The sequence below is a fragment of the Cornus florida genome, unplaced genomic scaffold, assembly GCF_030987335.1.
Source record: "Cornus florida cultivar Cherokee Brave unplaced genomic scaffold, ASM3098733v1 CherokeeBrave_3.0.0_Hap2_Chr03, whole genome shotgun sequence".
Taxonomy (NCBI): Eukaryota; Viridiplantae; Streptophyta; class Magnoliopsida; order Cornales; family Cornaceae; genus Cornus; species Cornus florida.
Window position 1 is genome coordinate 19,846,323 of NW_026775573.1, and position 15,364 is coordinate 19,861,686.

At 36.7% G+C, this 15,364-nt stretch overlaps 3 protein-coding genes across 3 annotated transcripts; all 3 read left to right on the forward strand.

The window, feature by feature from the left end:
• Positions 1 to 877: 877 nt before the first annotated feature.
• Positions 878 to 3,058, forward strand: LOC132299824 (uncharacterized). The gene is made up of 2 exons (XM_059796653.1): positions 878 to 1,380; positions 2,039 to 3,058. The coding sequence occupies exons 1-2, from the start codon at positions 1,019 to 1,021 to the stop codon at positions 2,691 to 2,693; spliced, it is 1,017 nt and encodes a 338-aa protein (XP_059652636.1). The 5' UTR covers positions 878 to 1,018; the 3' UTR covers positions 2,694 to 3,058.
• Positions 2,246 to 6,922, forward strand: LOC132299826 (uncharacterized). The gene is made up of 2 exons (XM_059796655.1): positions 2,246 to 2,382; positions 4,120 to 6,922. Exon 2 carries the CDS (start codon positions 6,380 to 6,382, stop codon positions 6,902 to 6,904), a length of 525 nt encoding a protein of 174 aa, XP_059652638.1. The 5' UTR covers positions 2,246 to 2,382; positions 4,120 to 6,379; the 3' UTR covers positions 6,905 to 6,922.
• A 2,417-nt stretch (positions 6,923 to 9,339) lies between these two features.
• LOC132299825 (uncharacterized) lies at positions 9,340 to 10,063 on the forward strand. Its single transcript, XM_059796654.1, has one exon. The coding sequence runs from the start codon at positions 9,354 to 9,356 to the stop codon at positions 9,879 to 9,881; it is 528 nt and encodes a 175-aa protein (XP_059652637.1). The 5' UTR covers positions 9,340 to 9,353; the 3' UTR covers positions 9,882 to 10,063.
• Positions 10,064 to 15,364: the final 5,301 nt, after the last annotated feature.

Consider the following 15,364-nt stretch of genomic DNA (forward strand, 5'->3'; position numbering starts at 1 on the left):
ATATTCACGTAAATTGACCGAGTCATAGAATTGTGTAATGATATCGAACCATTAAGAAAAGGTTACCATTGATGTGAGCACGTGAGATGCCTTAAGTATATTTTGTAGGTCACCCTTTGAAGCCTTTAATACTCCCAAAAAAATGGGGACATATGGGTCATGTATTGTTTCTGAAAAGTTACTAACTTGTCCTTTTAACTTTTAAATATTCAAGTTTGAAATTTTAAACTCTAAGGACATATATGAAAAGATGTAAAATATATTATTTGAAAAAGAAAAGTAGACAATTATTTTGGAACAAAAAAAATGAACATATATTTTTTTTTGGACAGAGGGAGTATTTCAATTTAAATAGCATTATTCAAATAAAAAATAATTCAATAATTCATTTGGTTAATAATTTTTTTGATAAATATTATAATTAGGCAAAACCTAGAAAAGGTCATTGAAAATTAATTTAAAAATCAACGTAAATCGACTGACTCATAGAAATGTGTAATAATATTGAACCCTTACAAAAACAGTTACTATTGATGTGAATGTGAGATGCCATGAGTATATTTTGTAGGTCACTCTTTGAAGCCTTTAATATTTCAATTTAAATAGCATTATTCAAATAACAAATAATTCAATAATTCATTTGGTTAATAATTTTTTTGATAAATATTATAATTAGGCCAAACCTAGAAAAGGTCAATAAAAATTGACTTAAAAAAATTTAATTCAAAGAACAATTAAAAAAAGAAGAAAAAAAAAGCAGTTTTACAGTGATCAAAAGACAAGCAAATAAAAAATTGTACATAAATCTCGAAAAAAAAAAAACTGTACATAAATCTCGAAAAAAAAAAAACTGTACATAAACATTCTCTATTATTCATTGTGTCATATACGGAAAAAAAAATAAAAATAATGTCTCATATATGTCGGTAAAAAAATAAAAAAACAATGAATCACGGGTATAACGGTACTACAAATTCGACGACGGTGCGTGCTTAGAGTAACACAATTAACCGCACTCATGGCTTTATCTTCGTCGTCGCCGTCGTCGCCGAAGGGTATTGTCGTCACCGTTCCGGTTCTGGTATTATCGGCGGCAGCGGCGGCGATCTTCCTCTTCTTCCTCATGTCTTCTCTCTCCTCATGTTCTTGCCCCACCGCCATAACCACCACCGCCGTATCGGCCGGTGGCGACACCAAGAGTGTGAATTCGGGCGGCGGCGGAGGTTCTGGAAGATTCGGAGGGCGGATCACGCCGACGGCGGAGGATTTAGAGTGGGTGAGGAGTCAGATCGAAGCTAACGGACTCCATATGCAGCAGAATATACTTCGGAAAGGGATCAACCCTCGCACTCGCACTCAACAGCTCCAAGATTTGATTAAGTAGCTCTCCCTCCCTCTCTCTCTCTCTATATATGTATTCATTACCATATAAATGTATGTAAACAGATTTTGATATTGTGAATTGGAAGTTCTCAGATTTGGAGCTCTCATTCCAACTGTATAGTCTTAGTTTTAACTATATGGGAGTTAATACATATGTTATTTTGGAAGTTTGATTCGGTTTTAGTAAAAATTCAGTTTTATTTTGAATTGGCTTTAATTCATCCCAAATGCAATAGCATTAAGCAATCACTCTGTATGATTAGAAACTTTTCATTTTTATGTTCGCTTTTTTTTTTTTTTTTTTTTTTTTTTTTCGTTTAGTAGAATTGTGAATCAATAATATCCAATTATCACTGTACACCCTCACTTGAGAGTTGTGATTTATGTTCATGTTTGTGAATTCTTATTTCTACATATTCATTAGAAGTTGTGATTCAAGTTCAAGGTTGTGAATTTCAGTTTGTTTATATTTATTACAAGTTGTTTTAGAACACCCATATATGATTTTTTATTCAAAGACTGTCATTGATTTTCCCAATGGGAATCAGTATTCTCATTTTGTGTTCCCTGTTAAATTCAGGGTTTAGATCTTATACTCTTATTGTTAACAAAATACTTATTTTGGAAATATGATAAACTTCTTCCACATTTTCAGTTTCAAGGGCATATCACACTATGAAGGGGATCAATTAAACAATCACACATCTCTACCTTGCCCTGGTGAGCTCCTTGTAGAAGAGCATCACAGCAACTATGGAGAGCCATGGGCTGGAGGGCGGGACGTGTTTGAATTCCTTGCGGACTCTGCCCACCTAGCACCGGATTCACGGGTTCTTGAGATTGGATGTGGCACACTTCGTGTTGGCTTGCATTTCATTAGGTACTTGAACCCAGAGCACTTCCATTGTCTAGAGAGAGATGAGCTTTCTTTAATGGCCGCATTTAGGTACGAGCTCCCGTCTCAAGGTTTATTGCAGAAGCGACCTCTCATTGTGAAAGGTGAGGATATGGATTTTAGCAAGTTTGGATCGGGAGTTGTGTATGATTTGATCTATGCTAGTGCAGTTTTTCTTCACATGCCTGATAAGCTTGTTTGGGTTGGTTTAGAAAGGTTAGCTAATAAATTGAAACCTCACGAAGGTCGGATATTTGTGTCACATAATATAAAATTCTGTTCACGGTTGGGAGGAGATGAGTGTACCAAGAGGCTATACAATCTAGGGCTTGAGTATCTTGGGAAGCACACGCATGACAGCTTACTTTTCAATCACTATGAGATCTGGTTCGAGTTTAGGTGGAATAGGGATTAGGATTCTTTGGATTTAATGTTTGGTTTAATTATTGTTGCTTATGAAGCAAGCAGTGAAGCTGCAAATTTGAATCTGTGAATCTTGGGGTTGCCTCTCATTTTTTGGCGAGATTTTCGGAAGGTTGAGTGTCAATATCATGTTGCTGGAAGAGAGATGGCTGACAACATGTATTTAATGACCACGGATCATCAATTTGTGTAGGAGACTACTTTGTATTTTTTAACAGAACGATTACATGTGAGTTTGAGCTTTAGGTAGTCAATGCTGAATGCAATGGCAAATTGGCCATTTAATAGAATGTCTCATTATGTATTTGCTAGTTTAACTTTGGAATGCTACTTGCGACACAAACATTTTATTTTTAATTTCTTCCTTTTGCTATTAGCACATGGACCTGCATTAACCCAAATAGTTCAAAATGCTGAGTAAAACTTGGTTTAGATGTCCAAATATTTTGGTCTATTGATGTTGGAATTGTTTTAACTATTACAAAATGTGCTTTTTTGGTGGTTATCTTGATTCTGTTGAGTAATGTGATTGGATTCATTTTAATATTTAACTTCAGTGATTACAAGAGATACGTGAAGAATCTGTTTTGTAAATTCTTCTTTTGGTAAGTCATGCTGTTATTGGTTGTTCTTGTCTTCATTCATTTATATGCTATTCTGAAATTATATCTGCCAATCTTTTTCGTTTTTTTGCTAAACAATAACTTTCGTTATTGGAAAGCAGAGAAGTTTTGATATACAAGGAATAAATCTTGTTTTCAGTTGCTTCTTCAACCTGAACATGGAGGCCTGAACTTTATGAATACAATACTGTTCACCTACTATTTCTTGGAAGATGAGAGGGGCACGCTAGACTTCTTACCAATCTAAAGCATGAATAAGACGACTCAAATATCAATGCTACTCTCCTTGCTGATGAAAGTGATGACTCACATAAATCAATATATATGCTTATCATATTTAATACATTCTCAGAGTGCTCATGATTTTTCCATGGTGATCAGTCCTATAACACTGGAAATGTATATAGATCTGATTAAAATGTACCTTTGGAGGTTAATTCAAGAAAAAATTTAATAGTTCCTTTGATAAGATGATGAGAAATATGATGGAATAGGGGCTGTGATTCGTAACGACAAGGAAATTTATGGCAACGTTGGTTTTTAAATTCAGAAACTATTGTAGGGATGTCTATTGGTATGGCTTATGTGCCAAAGCCATGTTTTGCAATTAACCATGGTTGATGTGTTTATTCTTTATAGTTTTGGTTTACTTGTCACGTTTGATTGTAATACATAAATAGATGCCCATTTAGTTGTTCTTTTATATTCATTTTCTTTTTGTTCTTAGTCCCCTTCCCAATATATTTCCCCCAGTAAGGTGATAGAAGGCCTTCAGTGCTATTGTTTGGATTGCAGGTCCTATATGTATCCCCAGGAAACTTGCTGGCAATTGTTCTGATGTTTTCTTCCGAGTCGATCTTGAACATTGAGCTAATAGACAAGCTTTTACTCATGATATTGTTTCTTAATCTTTTGGACTTTATCATTATATGTTCATCCGGTTAAATTTCTTTTAAAAGGTTTGGAGTTTTGGTGATTATTTTAGACAATTTAATCCTCATGACAGTTTAAATTGAAAACATTGTATGTGGTTAGCCCTGCATTAGAATTTTTTGTTCTGGTAGAACTTCAATGATAATTGTCCTGGGATTGATCTTTTGCAGTTCTAGAACTTAAAAAGTTAACCATGTTGTTGGACAGCTCATTCTGCTCCATAAGCAGTTTCTATTAAAGTATGCATGGGATTAATGTCGTTACAATTTGCACATAGTTTCAAGAAACATGAAATTCCCATTTTGGCAGGGGAGACTGTTTCTTTTGCGTCAACAATGGGATTTTTGTTTGGCTGTGTTTTTTAGTGCATCATTCCGTTGATCTTATTTGGTTGCAATATCGTGTTTTGTGTGTGTCTGCTGTTGTATTTTGTGTGAAATTGAGTTCCCGTTTGAATTCATGATAACTACATATTTCGGTGAAGAGTGCCTTCTGTGTTTGTTAGAAGACTGCCTGGTGAGGTCCATTTAATTTTTAGAGTTTTGTGCTTCACCTGACATTTTATTTTACCTACAATCTTACTACCTCTAGGCATTGATGATGGCCCACAAAAGTCAATCGTCTGAGCAGATAATCTTTCTTGTCACACACTTATATGGATACCTTTTCCTGCATTTAAACAGTAGGCCTTGGAAGTGCAACCAAGATGGGAGATCCATTGATCTAGTGGCTTTTAGCTTGCTGCTAACACTGATGTTGCCATGGAGAGCAGCCAAGTGGAGGCTACTTGGCAAGAACCTCTGGTTATTGTAAGAGTTAGAAATTTCAAGAGTTATGGTGGGAGGAAAATTTGAGGAAAATTATGAAAATGATTGTGCATCGTTCAGACAGTATGTTCATATGCATGTCATATTCAACACTGCCGGGCTCTTTCACATAGGCTTGGTTTCTGCTTTGTTTTTCAACACACCATGCGGTAGGTAATTGCTGTGTGGTTTGGGTGTCCAAGGTATCCTGCTGCCATTAGGTTATACACATTCAGTATACTAATTAGAGGGCTCGGTACCATCCTCCCAGATTCAGCTTTTGCTATTTTCTTTTAAAAGAAATCAAAAGGATCCATGAAATTCATTTGTTACTCCCCTCTTGACTGTTTAGTAGCAACTAGCATGACTGTGTAAAACTTGCCTCTTATTAATGGCGTTTCAAAGAGCATTGCAGATGCTTCTAGGTTTTTCAGGTCGGTTGAGTGCTGCAACACAACAGTAGATAGCAGCTTGTACAGTTTTGGTAAAGGGCGGAAGAACTCTTTCCCTATAACACCTCATGGTAGCTCATTTGACATGTTCAACATGTTTTCTATTAGTTTCAGAAGTAATTTAGCTTGCAAATACTAATTTTTTATATTAGCCATTGTGTCTGATTGTATTTTGAGTACGAAAAGCAGTTCTCATGTCAAAGTAGTGTGGAATGTTGACACAATAAACAGAAAAGAAAGAGAGGGAAAATTTTCCGGAGTGCCTTCTATACATTTATCTATTATGATTAGATTATCAGGTCTCTTCAATTTCCTCTGAATGCAGTTTTTTTGCTACTGTTTTCTGTCTCTGGAAGCTCTACTATATAAATGTTATTACAGTGTCTAATCCTGTAATGATGGAGCTGTTAGAAAGCTCCCATTATGTACAACTGTCAACTTTCATGTGCTTATTCAAAAAACCTGCAGCTGAAAGCTTGGCATCAACATCATCAGGTACTATGAGCTGCCTAATAATTTCTATTTTGGTTTTGAAATAATTTTGCGGTTAGGATTTTGTTTTTTGATAACTACTCAACGGGATACAACTTCCTCAATATCCGAACTTGCTAGGAATATCAGTTCCACGGATTATGTTTATTATATTCCAAGTTTCAGTTTCTTCCTCCTCCTTATCACTCAGTATGATTCGTATGTATTTATAATTATATTTATATATTGCACATCAAAGTACTCCCATTTACATACTTAAAATAATGTTAAGCTGAAGACCTTAGTTTTGACTAATTATGCCATCGCTTTGGCATCATAGCCTGTTTCCTCCCCGTTTCAACTTTCAACCACCACCCTTTTTGCAAAATAAGCATGAATTCTTCGAGTATCACCCTTCGCCCATTCAGAGTAACGGACACTGATGATATCATGTTATCGATGGCCGATGATCGAGTAACGCGAAATCTCCGAAGGAAGACCATAACCTCTAAAGAAGAAGCTTTGACTTTCATCAGGGAAGTCTGCATCCCCCATCCTTGGCGGCGATCAATATGCGTTGATGACCGATCGATTGGATCCATCTCCATCTCCCCTGGAACGGGGGATGAGCGGTGTAGGGCAGAGATTGGGTACGCCATAGCAGTTGATTACTGGGGCCAGGGGATCACCACCATGGCAGTGAAGATGGCACTTTCTCAGGTTTTTAAGGACTTTCCTGATGTAGTGAGACTGCAGGCTTATGTTAATGCAGAGAATAAGGCCTCCCAAAGAGTATTAGAGAAAGCTGGTTTTCTCAAGGAGTGTCTTGTAAGGAAATACGCCTATCTCAAGGGCAAGCTACAGGACTTGGTTATCTATAGCTTTCTATCTACAGATACGATTCCTGCAGATCCTTAAACTTATATGCAGTTTCTGAGAAGCTATGAGCACTTGATACATTAATGTGTGTGTGTGTGTGTGTGTGTGTATTATGGGCACTTGCATACAGTTGCTTGGACTCTTTCAGATTGTCGGTAGCTCCACTTGTTTTATTATACATGTATCTGTATATATATGGACACTTGTATAGAGTTGCTTAAACTCTTTCAGTTTGACAATTATAAAATCTATATCTTTATATTGTATAATTGTGGAATTGGGACATCTATGATGTACAGTTGCCTAGACTTGGTTGAAATTGCCTTAGCTAGTGACACTTTTAGCTTCCTTATGCACTGTTCTTGGTATATAATTACAATATCAAAAGAAAATCTGCAAGTGGTTGAAAATCTCAATAAAATTGCTTATAAAACAGTCATTAGAATTGGAGTTTTCTCAGGTCATGAAGTTTGCAACAAAAGAAAGCTGATTGTATTGTTTGTGTTCACTATCTGTGTTTTGTAGGATCACAGAAAAAGTCAAATTGTTTGAACTGTGTAGATAAACCAGTTGCAAGCTATAACAACAACGAAACATTAGCAATTGCCAGGAAAAGAACAATAAAATCCAGTGCTGGGTGGTTTCTTTTTAGGGTCTTTATGTTGTCTGCATTTACATGTTCCTTTCTTAATGATTTTCTTTGTTTAAAACTTTAAATCTATTTCAAATTTCTTTTAGTTTCACTTTCAATTTTATTTGGCATTTTGACCATAATGTACTGTAATTGTCATTCTAATTTCATTGCTTTGTATTGTTAATTTAATTTCATTACTTTTCTTGTCATTCTAATTTCATTTTTACTTGTATCTTTTTCTTATACAATGTTCACAAACTTAAATGTGTCGAAGCTTACATGTATAGTATGCATAAAGAATATAAAAAGAGTTACTGATAAATCTTTAAAAAAAAAAAAAAAAAAAAAAAAAAAAAAAAAAAAAACCACAAGAACAGGAATTTTGTGCACCCCTTTCTGGTGATGAAGGGATCAGAGGCAACGCCTGTGAAAAGATCGTTTGGATTTATGAAAAGGTCGCTCGGATTTACACATCTTCTCTTTAGATTGTACGTCCAGATTATGGTAGGGAATGTCTGTTTTGATTTATGACAGGGAAATTTATGGCAACATTGGTTTTCAAATTCCGAAACTATAGTAGGGAATGTCTATTGGAAAATGCTTATTTACGAGTTTACTCTTTACACTTTTGGTTTACTTCTCACGTTTGATTGTAGTTCATATATATAGATGTCCATTTAGTTGTTCTTTTGTCTTAATTTTCTTCTTTTTATTTCTTTGTCCTATTTGGGTTGTAGGTTCTATATGTATGCCCAGGGTTTATCAACTTGCTGGCATTTTGGAAAGTGTTCTGATATTTTCTTACGAGTCAATCATGAATACTATAATAAGCTAACAGACAACCATTTTACTCATGATCTTGTTCTTAATCGCATGGACTTTCTCGTTATATGTTCACCTGGTTAGATTTCTCTCAAAAAGTTTGGAGCTTTGGTGAGTATTTTAGTCTATTTTAAACACACAGTATGTGGTTATCCCTGCATTCGGAATTTTTTGGTAGAACTTCAATAATAATTGTGATGATGGGGTTGTGATCTTTTGCAGTTCGCAGAACTTACAAAGTTAACCATGTTGTGTTGGAAACCTCATACTGCTCTGTAAGTAGTTTCTATTATCGTCTACATGGGATTAATGTTTATTAAACTTTTTTCATAGTTCCAATAACAGTAAATTCCCATTTTGGTCGAGGAGACTTTGATTCTGTTGAGTCAACAATGAGATTTGCGAGCGTGTTTTAGTATATATCATTCCATCGATCGTATTCGAATTTCAGTATTGTGTTTGTGTGTATGCTCATGTTGTTTTGTGTTTGAAATTGAGTTCTCCTCTGAATCCTTGATGTGTTTGTAAGAGTTAGAAATTTCGGGAGTTTTGGCGGGGGAAAGTTTTTGGACTGCCTTCTATACATATATCTATTGTGATTAGATCAGCAGGTGTATTTAATCTCCTCTGAATGCAGTATTTTTGCTCCTGTTTTCTATCTCTGGAAGCTCAATTATATTAGATGTTGTCAGTGTCTAATTCTGCAATAATGGACTTGTTTGGAAATCTCCCATTATGCATTTTGTTTAGTTTAAAAAAGCCTGCAGCTGACTCCTGTATTTCTCTTTTGTTATATTCTACAGTCCAACTCCTTCCTCCTCCTCCTTATCACTAATTAATATATATATATAGATATATTATATATGTTTGTATATTTATATATTGCACATCAAAGTATTCCATATTATATTCTTAAAATAATATTAGGCCGAAGACCTTAGTTTTAATTAATTAGGCCATCCCTTTGGCATTCAGTATAGCCAGTCTCCTCCCGTTTCAACTTTCAACCACCACCATTCTTGCAAAATATGCATGAATTCTCCGAGTATCACCCTCCGTCCATTCAGGCTAACAGACGTTGACGATACGATGTTATGGGTGGCCGATGATCGAGTAATACGAAATCTCCTCCGATGGAAGACAATAACTTCTAAAGAAGAAGTTTTGACTTTCATCAGGGAAGTCTGCATCCCCCATCCTTGGCGACGATCAATATGCGTGGACGACCGATCCATCGGATTCATCTCCATCTTCCCCGGATCCGGCGATGAGCGGTGTAAGGCAGACATTGGGTACGCCATTGGAGTTGATTACTGGGGCCAGGGGATCACCACCATGGCAGTGAAGATAGCACTTTCTCAGTTTTTTAAGGACTTTCCTGATGTGCTGAGACTGCAGGCTTATGCTAATGCAGAGAATAAGGCCTCCCAGAGAGTATTAGAGAAAGCTGGTTTTGTCAAGGAGGGTCTTTTAAGGAAATACTCCTATCTTAAGGGCAATCTACAGGACTTGGTTCTCTATAGCTTTCTATCTACAGATACCATTCCTGCAGATCCCTAAAGTTACAACTTGATACATTATACACACACACACACATACGGATACTTGTATAGAGTTACTTAAACTCTTTCAGTTTGTGAGCAGCTCTGAGAATTGTTAAATCTATATCTATATTTTTATATTTATAATTTGGGGCTACTCTTATGATGCACAATTTCTTAAGACTTTTGCATAGACTTTGTTGAAATTGCCTCAGCCTGGGACACTTTTAGCTTCTCTATGCGCGGTTTTTGGACTCTTAAATAAGATTTTCTTATGTAAATTTTTGGAATGTTAGTTTTTCATAATGATCAGAAGAATTTGCAATTAGCATTTCCGGCATACAAAAGTTGTCATGATGGAATTTTTTTGGTAATATAATTACAAGATCAAAATCTCAATAAAATTGGTTATGGAATAGGTCAGTCACAGAGGTGTGAAATAAAAGACGGAAGTTTTACGAATTAACCCCAAATGAGTAAATTACATTCCAACAAAAGCTAATTACAAATTCACTTTGCAAACTAAAGCATTTACTTTGCTAACTATACATTCAAATAGCTAATTACATTTCGCAACTAAAAAAGTTCGGCTTTCTAATCTGTATTAAATCCTTGACAATCTCCGTGTTTCTAATCTTTGCTACACCCATTTTATTATTATTTTTAATTATTAAGTCATGCTATTTAGCCTGATAAATAAAACACTATCTATTTATTCATTGAAATGGCAACAAAAACCGATCAGTTTTTATATCATTACTCAATTTCTTTTGGTGTTGCATTTTACCGGAAACATGTTTGATATCCATCAAACATTATTAGAAAACCCAGGTTAGATTTCCAAAGTTGAAATTAGATGAACCCCAAGTTCTCCACTAGAACTTGCATTGCTTGTCTAATATAACCTGGTAAGAGATATCAATCAAATCCTAATGAAAAAAAAAATGAAGTAGAGTAGAAATGAGGTTTGCAATGTTGAGTGAAAAATTTGCAGTTATTTAATGGTAAATATTTCTCCCTAAATGTCCTAGAAGATACTTATTTATTGTTGATGCAGAAATCTGTTCTGTCCGGAGCCAGGGGTGTTTCCTGCAAGACAAGAGAAAAGTGACAACCGGCGTGGTGCCGGCCGAGTGCACTCCGACGGTCAAGTTAATACTTAACGATTGAATATCCAATAAATGATTAAATATAGGATTTATGGCGTACTTCCAAACGTCGATTAGCCTCCTTTATTAATATGGCTTAGGTCAGGATGTCACGTAGAGTTACCGTTGTCTTCATCCTTATCATAATCTGTAGGCTTAATCCTTATCGTAATCTATAGATTTAATCCTTATCGTAATCTGTAGGTTTAATCCTTATAGTAATCTGTAATCCTTATCGTAATCTGTAGGTTTAATCCTTAGAGTAATCTGTGATCCTTATTGTAATCCGCAGAGCCTATCTCAATCTTATGAGATAACGCGTTAATTTAACAACCTTCCCTTATCCACGGGTATTTAATTTATACATCCATCAGTTACCCCCCGTTTTGGAAGATTGTTTGTCAAACCACCGGAACGTTAATTCCCAAATATTTCATAATAATAGATATTTAGAATTGTAGAGCCGTTCACCCCGCACTTCTACAATGAGTTGGTTTGATTATTAGATAGTAGAGCCCTGCCCATTAACCTGACTCATATTGCCACTTCGCGAACACAGTCGAAGGTCGAGCCTGATTCAAATTTAACCTAACACAGTCGGGGGTCGAACCTGACTCAAATTTAGCCTAACTCAAATTTAGCTTGACACGGTCGGGGGTAAAGCTTGACTCAAATTTAGCCTGACACAGTCGGGGGTAGAGTCTGACTCAAATTTAGCCTGATTCAAATTTTGCCTGACACAGTCGGGGGTAGAGCCTGACTCAAATTTAGCCTGACACAATCGGGGGTAGAGTTTAACTCAAATTTTGCCTGACACAGTCAGGGGTAGAGTCTGACTCAATTTTTTTTTTTTTTTAGGACCGTAGATGTCTTTGACATATTTGTCGTAGTGCCACATTAGCAGCTCGTATATGTGGTAAGCTGCTATGTTGGCAGCCTACCTTTCAGCACATAGGCAATTCACGTGGGGCTACCAGTGTGGTTATCCTATTCGAGGATTGACTCCTAATCCTATTCTCTGACCAACATGTCGTCCGCGATTTCACCTTGTAGAAGTAAATTCCTACGCAAAATAGCTCGCTGGGAACTGATTGTCCCTCACGAAACAAATTTCTATTAGAACTCCACCATAAATCTTTTCCTTATTTGTTTACGTTCTTCTTCTATAAATCGAGACGATTTGAGTAGAATTCATTCAAATTATTTCCATCTTCCAGAAAACCGAGTAGTACCAGTCGTAGTGATGTTGTTTTATACTTAATTTTATTGACATCTTTAGTCAACTCGTCCCTTTAATAAGAGAAGTAGATTAATATGAGTTTCACTCAGCTCATCTCTTTTAATAAGAGAAGTAGATTAATACGAGTTTCTCGTAGTGATTTTGTTTTGTACTTGATTTTATTGACATCTTTAGTCAACTCGTCCCTTTAATAAGGGAAGTAGATTAATACGAGTTTCACTCAGCTCGTTTCTTTTAATAAGAGAAGTAGATTAATACGAGTTTCACTAAGCTCATCCTTTAACAAGGAAGTAGATTACTATGAGCTTCACCCAACTCACCCTCTAACAAGGGAAGTAGATTATTATGAGCTTCACCTAGCTCACCCTTTAACAAGGGATGTAGATCCTTTAACAAGGGAAATAGATTACTATGAGCCTTGCCCAGCTCACCCTTTAACAAGGGAAGTAGATTACTATGAGTTTCATCCAGCTCACGCTTTAATAAGAGAAGTAGACCATTTAACAAGGGAAATAGATTACTATGAGCTTCATTTAGCTTACCCTTTAACAAGGGAAGTAGATTACTATGAGTTTCACCCAGCTCACCCTTTAATAAGGGAAGTAGATCCTTTAACAAGGGAAGCAGATTATTATGAGCTTCACCCAGCTCACCCTTTAATAAGGGAGTGGGTAACCCCTCGTCTCTTTACCGAAGGAAGATATGAAGTTGACCTTTCGTTCCTTTACGGGGGAAAGAGGTTTAGTCTTAATGAGGGTGACCCTTTTAATACAGGAGGTTTCGTCTCGTCTCTCTAGTAAATGAAGGAAACTTGAATTATCTCACCTTTCTGTGTAGAGGGAGTAATCGTATTCTTGTCCCTTTAATGAGGGAATAATGTGTTGTTGGCCCTTTGTCCCTTTAATAAGGAAACGTTTAATAAGGTGTAGTCGGCCTCTCATCCCTTTAATAAGGAAATATTTAATAAGGTGTAGTCGGCCTCTCATCCCTCTTGGGTTGGGTTGGAGCCTCTTCTTCCATTCCCAGTCGTGAATTTGCGTAAATGACCCTTGTGAACAAGGTTCTCAATCTGGTTTTTGATGTCGAAACAATCTTCTGTGTTATGTCCATGGTCCCGATGGAACTTACAGTACTTATCTTGAGACCTCTTTGTTGGATCAGCTTTTAACTTTAGCGGCCATTTTAATGATGAGTCATCTTGAATCTGTAGAAAAGACCTGCTCTACAAATGTGTTTAGAGACGAGACGATCTGTCAGCCTGGCTGCCTTAGAATTTCTTGTACTTCGATTCTTTTTTCTCCCTAGTGCTAGGTGCTGGTCTCTTTTTATCCGATCTCTTATCTTCACCATCTTTGTTTTTTCGTGCATTCATAGTATCCTCAGTGTTTATGTGCTTCCGCACTCTAACCATCAACCCTGCCATGCTCGTAGGGGCTTCCTTTAACAAGAAGAATAGGAACTTAGAGGTCTGTAGTCCTCCCATAAAAGTTGTGAGGGCAACGTGTCGTGCACCTCTTCTACTTGCAGCATTTCTGTGTTAAAACGACTTATGTAATCACGAAGAGGCTCTCCTTTCTGCTGCTTCACATTCAATAAGTGTGTTGCTGGTCTCCTATGCCTCTATCCAGCGATAAAGTGTCCTATGAATTATTTGCTCAACTCAGTAAAGTTTTCAATGGAGCCTGGCTTTAATTTATTGAACCAAAGACGAGTCCAACCCTTTAGCGTGGTAGGGAAAACCCTGCACATAATCTCGTCTGGTACGGCTTGTAAATACATAAGAGCTTTGTAGGTCTTCAAATAGTCAAGAGGGTCCCACGTCCCATCGAAGCTCTCAAGAGTTGGCATCTTGAATTTGCTAGGTAGAGGACAACTCATAACAGCTAGGCTAAATGCTAGGTTGGTCTTCTATACCAGATCGTTCACTGTGGCCTGGCCCTTCCCTTTCATCGCTTGCAGGACGTCTTCGACCCTAGCTCTCAGATCTTGCATCTGTAGATCGAAATGAGTGACGTCCTCAGTTTTGTCGCCAACACAACCAGAGGTATTTCCACGGAGCTTGGCGGTATTTCGTTCAGGAGACCGATGGTGATGGCTTATCTGTTGACCCCTTATTTGACTAAGCTCAGCGTCATTGTCAATCCTACGGGAGTTATTGTTGGATACTTCACTGTTCTCTACCTCGTTGGGGGCGGCTAAGCGTTGCAGAATCATCGCATTTTGCTGGACTAATTTGTGATACCCTTCGATTCTAGAGCCACCGGTGATCAAGTCCGAGTACAAAATACAAGGGATACCAAACAATTAATATTTAAACAAGCATTGGAATACAAGATGAATTAAAAATAAATAGATAAGCTGAAAAGAAAACTAAATAATAATTAAAAATCCCATACTAAAGTTCTCCAATCCTCTGATACCAGTAATTAATTAAAACCACAACTCGGGGAATCCATATTGTGGACCCCTAATAATATCCTAACTGAAATAACTGAACTGAAATAAATCTGATAATTAAACCATGAAGAAGAGTCCTACGTAGAGTCGGAAGAGTGAATGACTGTCTCTGCCTGGCACGAACAATCTCTAAGACTGGAACTGACGAACACCTGAAAAATAATGGTGGGTCAGGCCCACAAATAAGTTCTAATCTACTACATCCCAAAAAGAGACCCGATACACGTACACATCCTAATTAATTCAACAATAACTAAATAGTCCATATGTAGATATATACACACTAAAGGAACCTCACTAGACTATAGAGTTGTCTCAACCTGAATAGTAGGCAACATGCAAAACGCACATATAGTGGACATGAGTACCTAGACCTTCCAGGGTACACAACTACGTTATATTTAGCTACACATTCCTGGCAATATACGCACCCTAACCACTGATCCTGAGACTCAAGCTCATATCATGGCGTATAATTATATATGTAAAATCCATCATATCCAATCATCAAAATAAACTATCCAATTATTATTTTAATAATGTGTCATCCAACTATTCCGTTGACCTAACACGAATAAGTATGACTTAACACTATGGTTAATCCGTTCCCTTATTAAAAATAGGTAGGACTTAACTTTTAAGTTAATCCGTCCCTAA

Bases quoted from the DNA above. Each gene is read 5' to 3' on its own strand.
- LOC132299824 (XM_059796653.1), top strand. From the start codon at position 1,019: ATGGCTTTATCTTCGTCGTCGCCGTCGTCGCCGAAGGGTATTGTCGTC. The intron at 1,381-2,038 runs GTAGCTCTCCCT...CCACATTTTCAG, and splicing joins CAGCTCCAAGATTTGATTAA to TTTCAAGGGCATATCACACT.
- LOC132299826 (XM_059796655.1), top strand. From the start codon at position 6,380: ATGAATTCTTCGAGTATCACCCTTCGCCCATTCAGAGTAACGGACACT.
- LOC132299825 (XM_059796654.1), top strand. From the start codon at position 9,354: ATGAATTCTCCGAGTATCACCCTCCGTCCATTCAGGCTAACAGACGTT.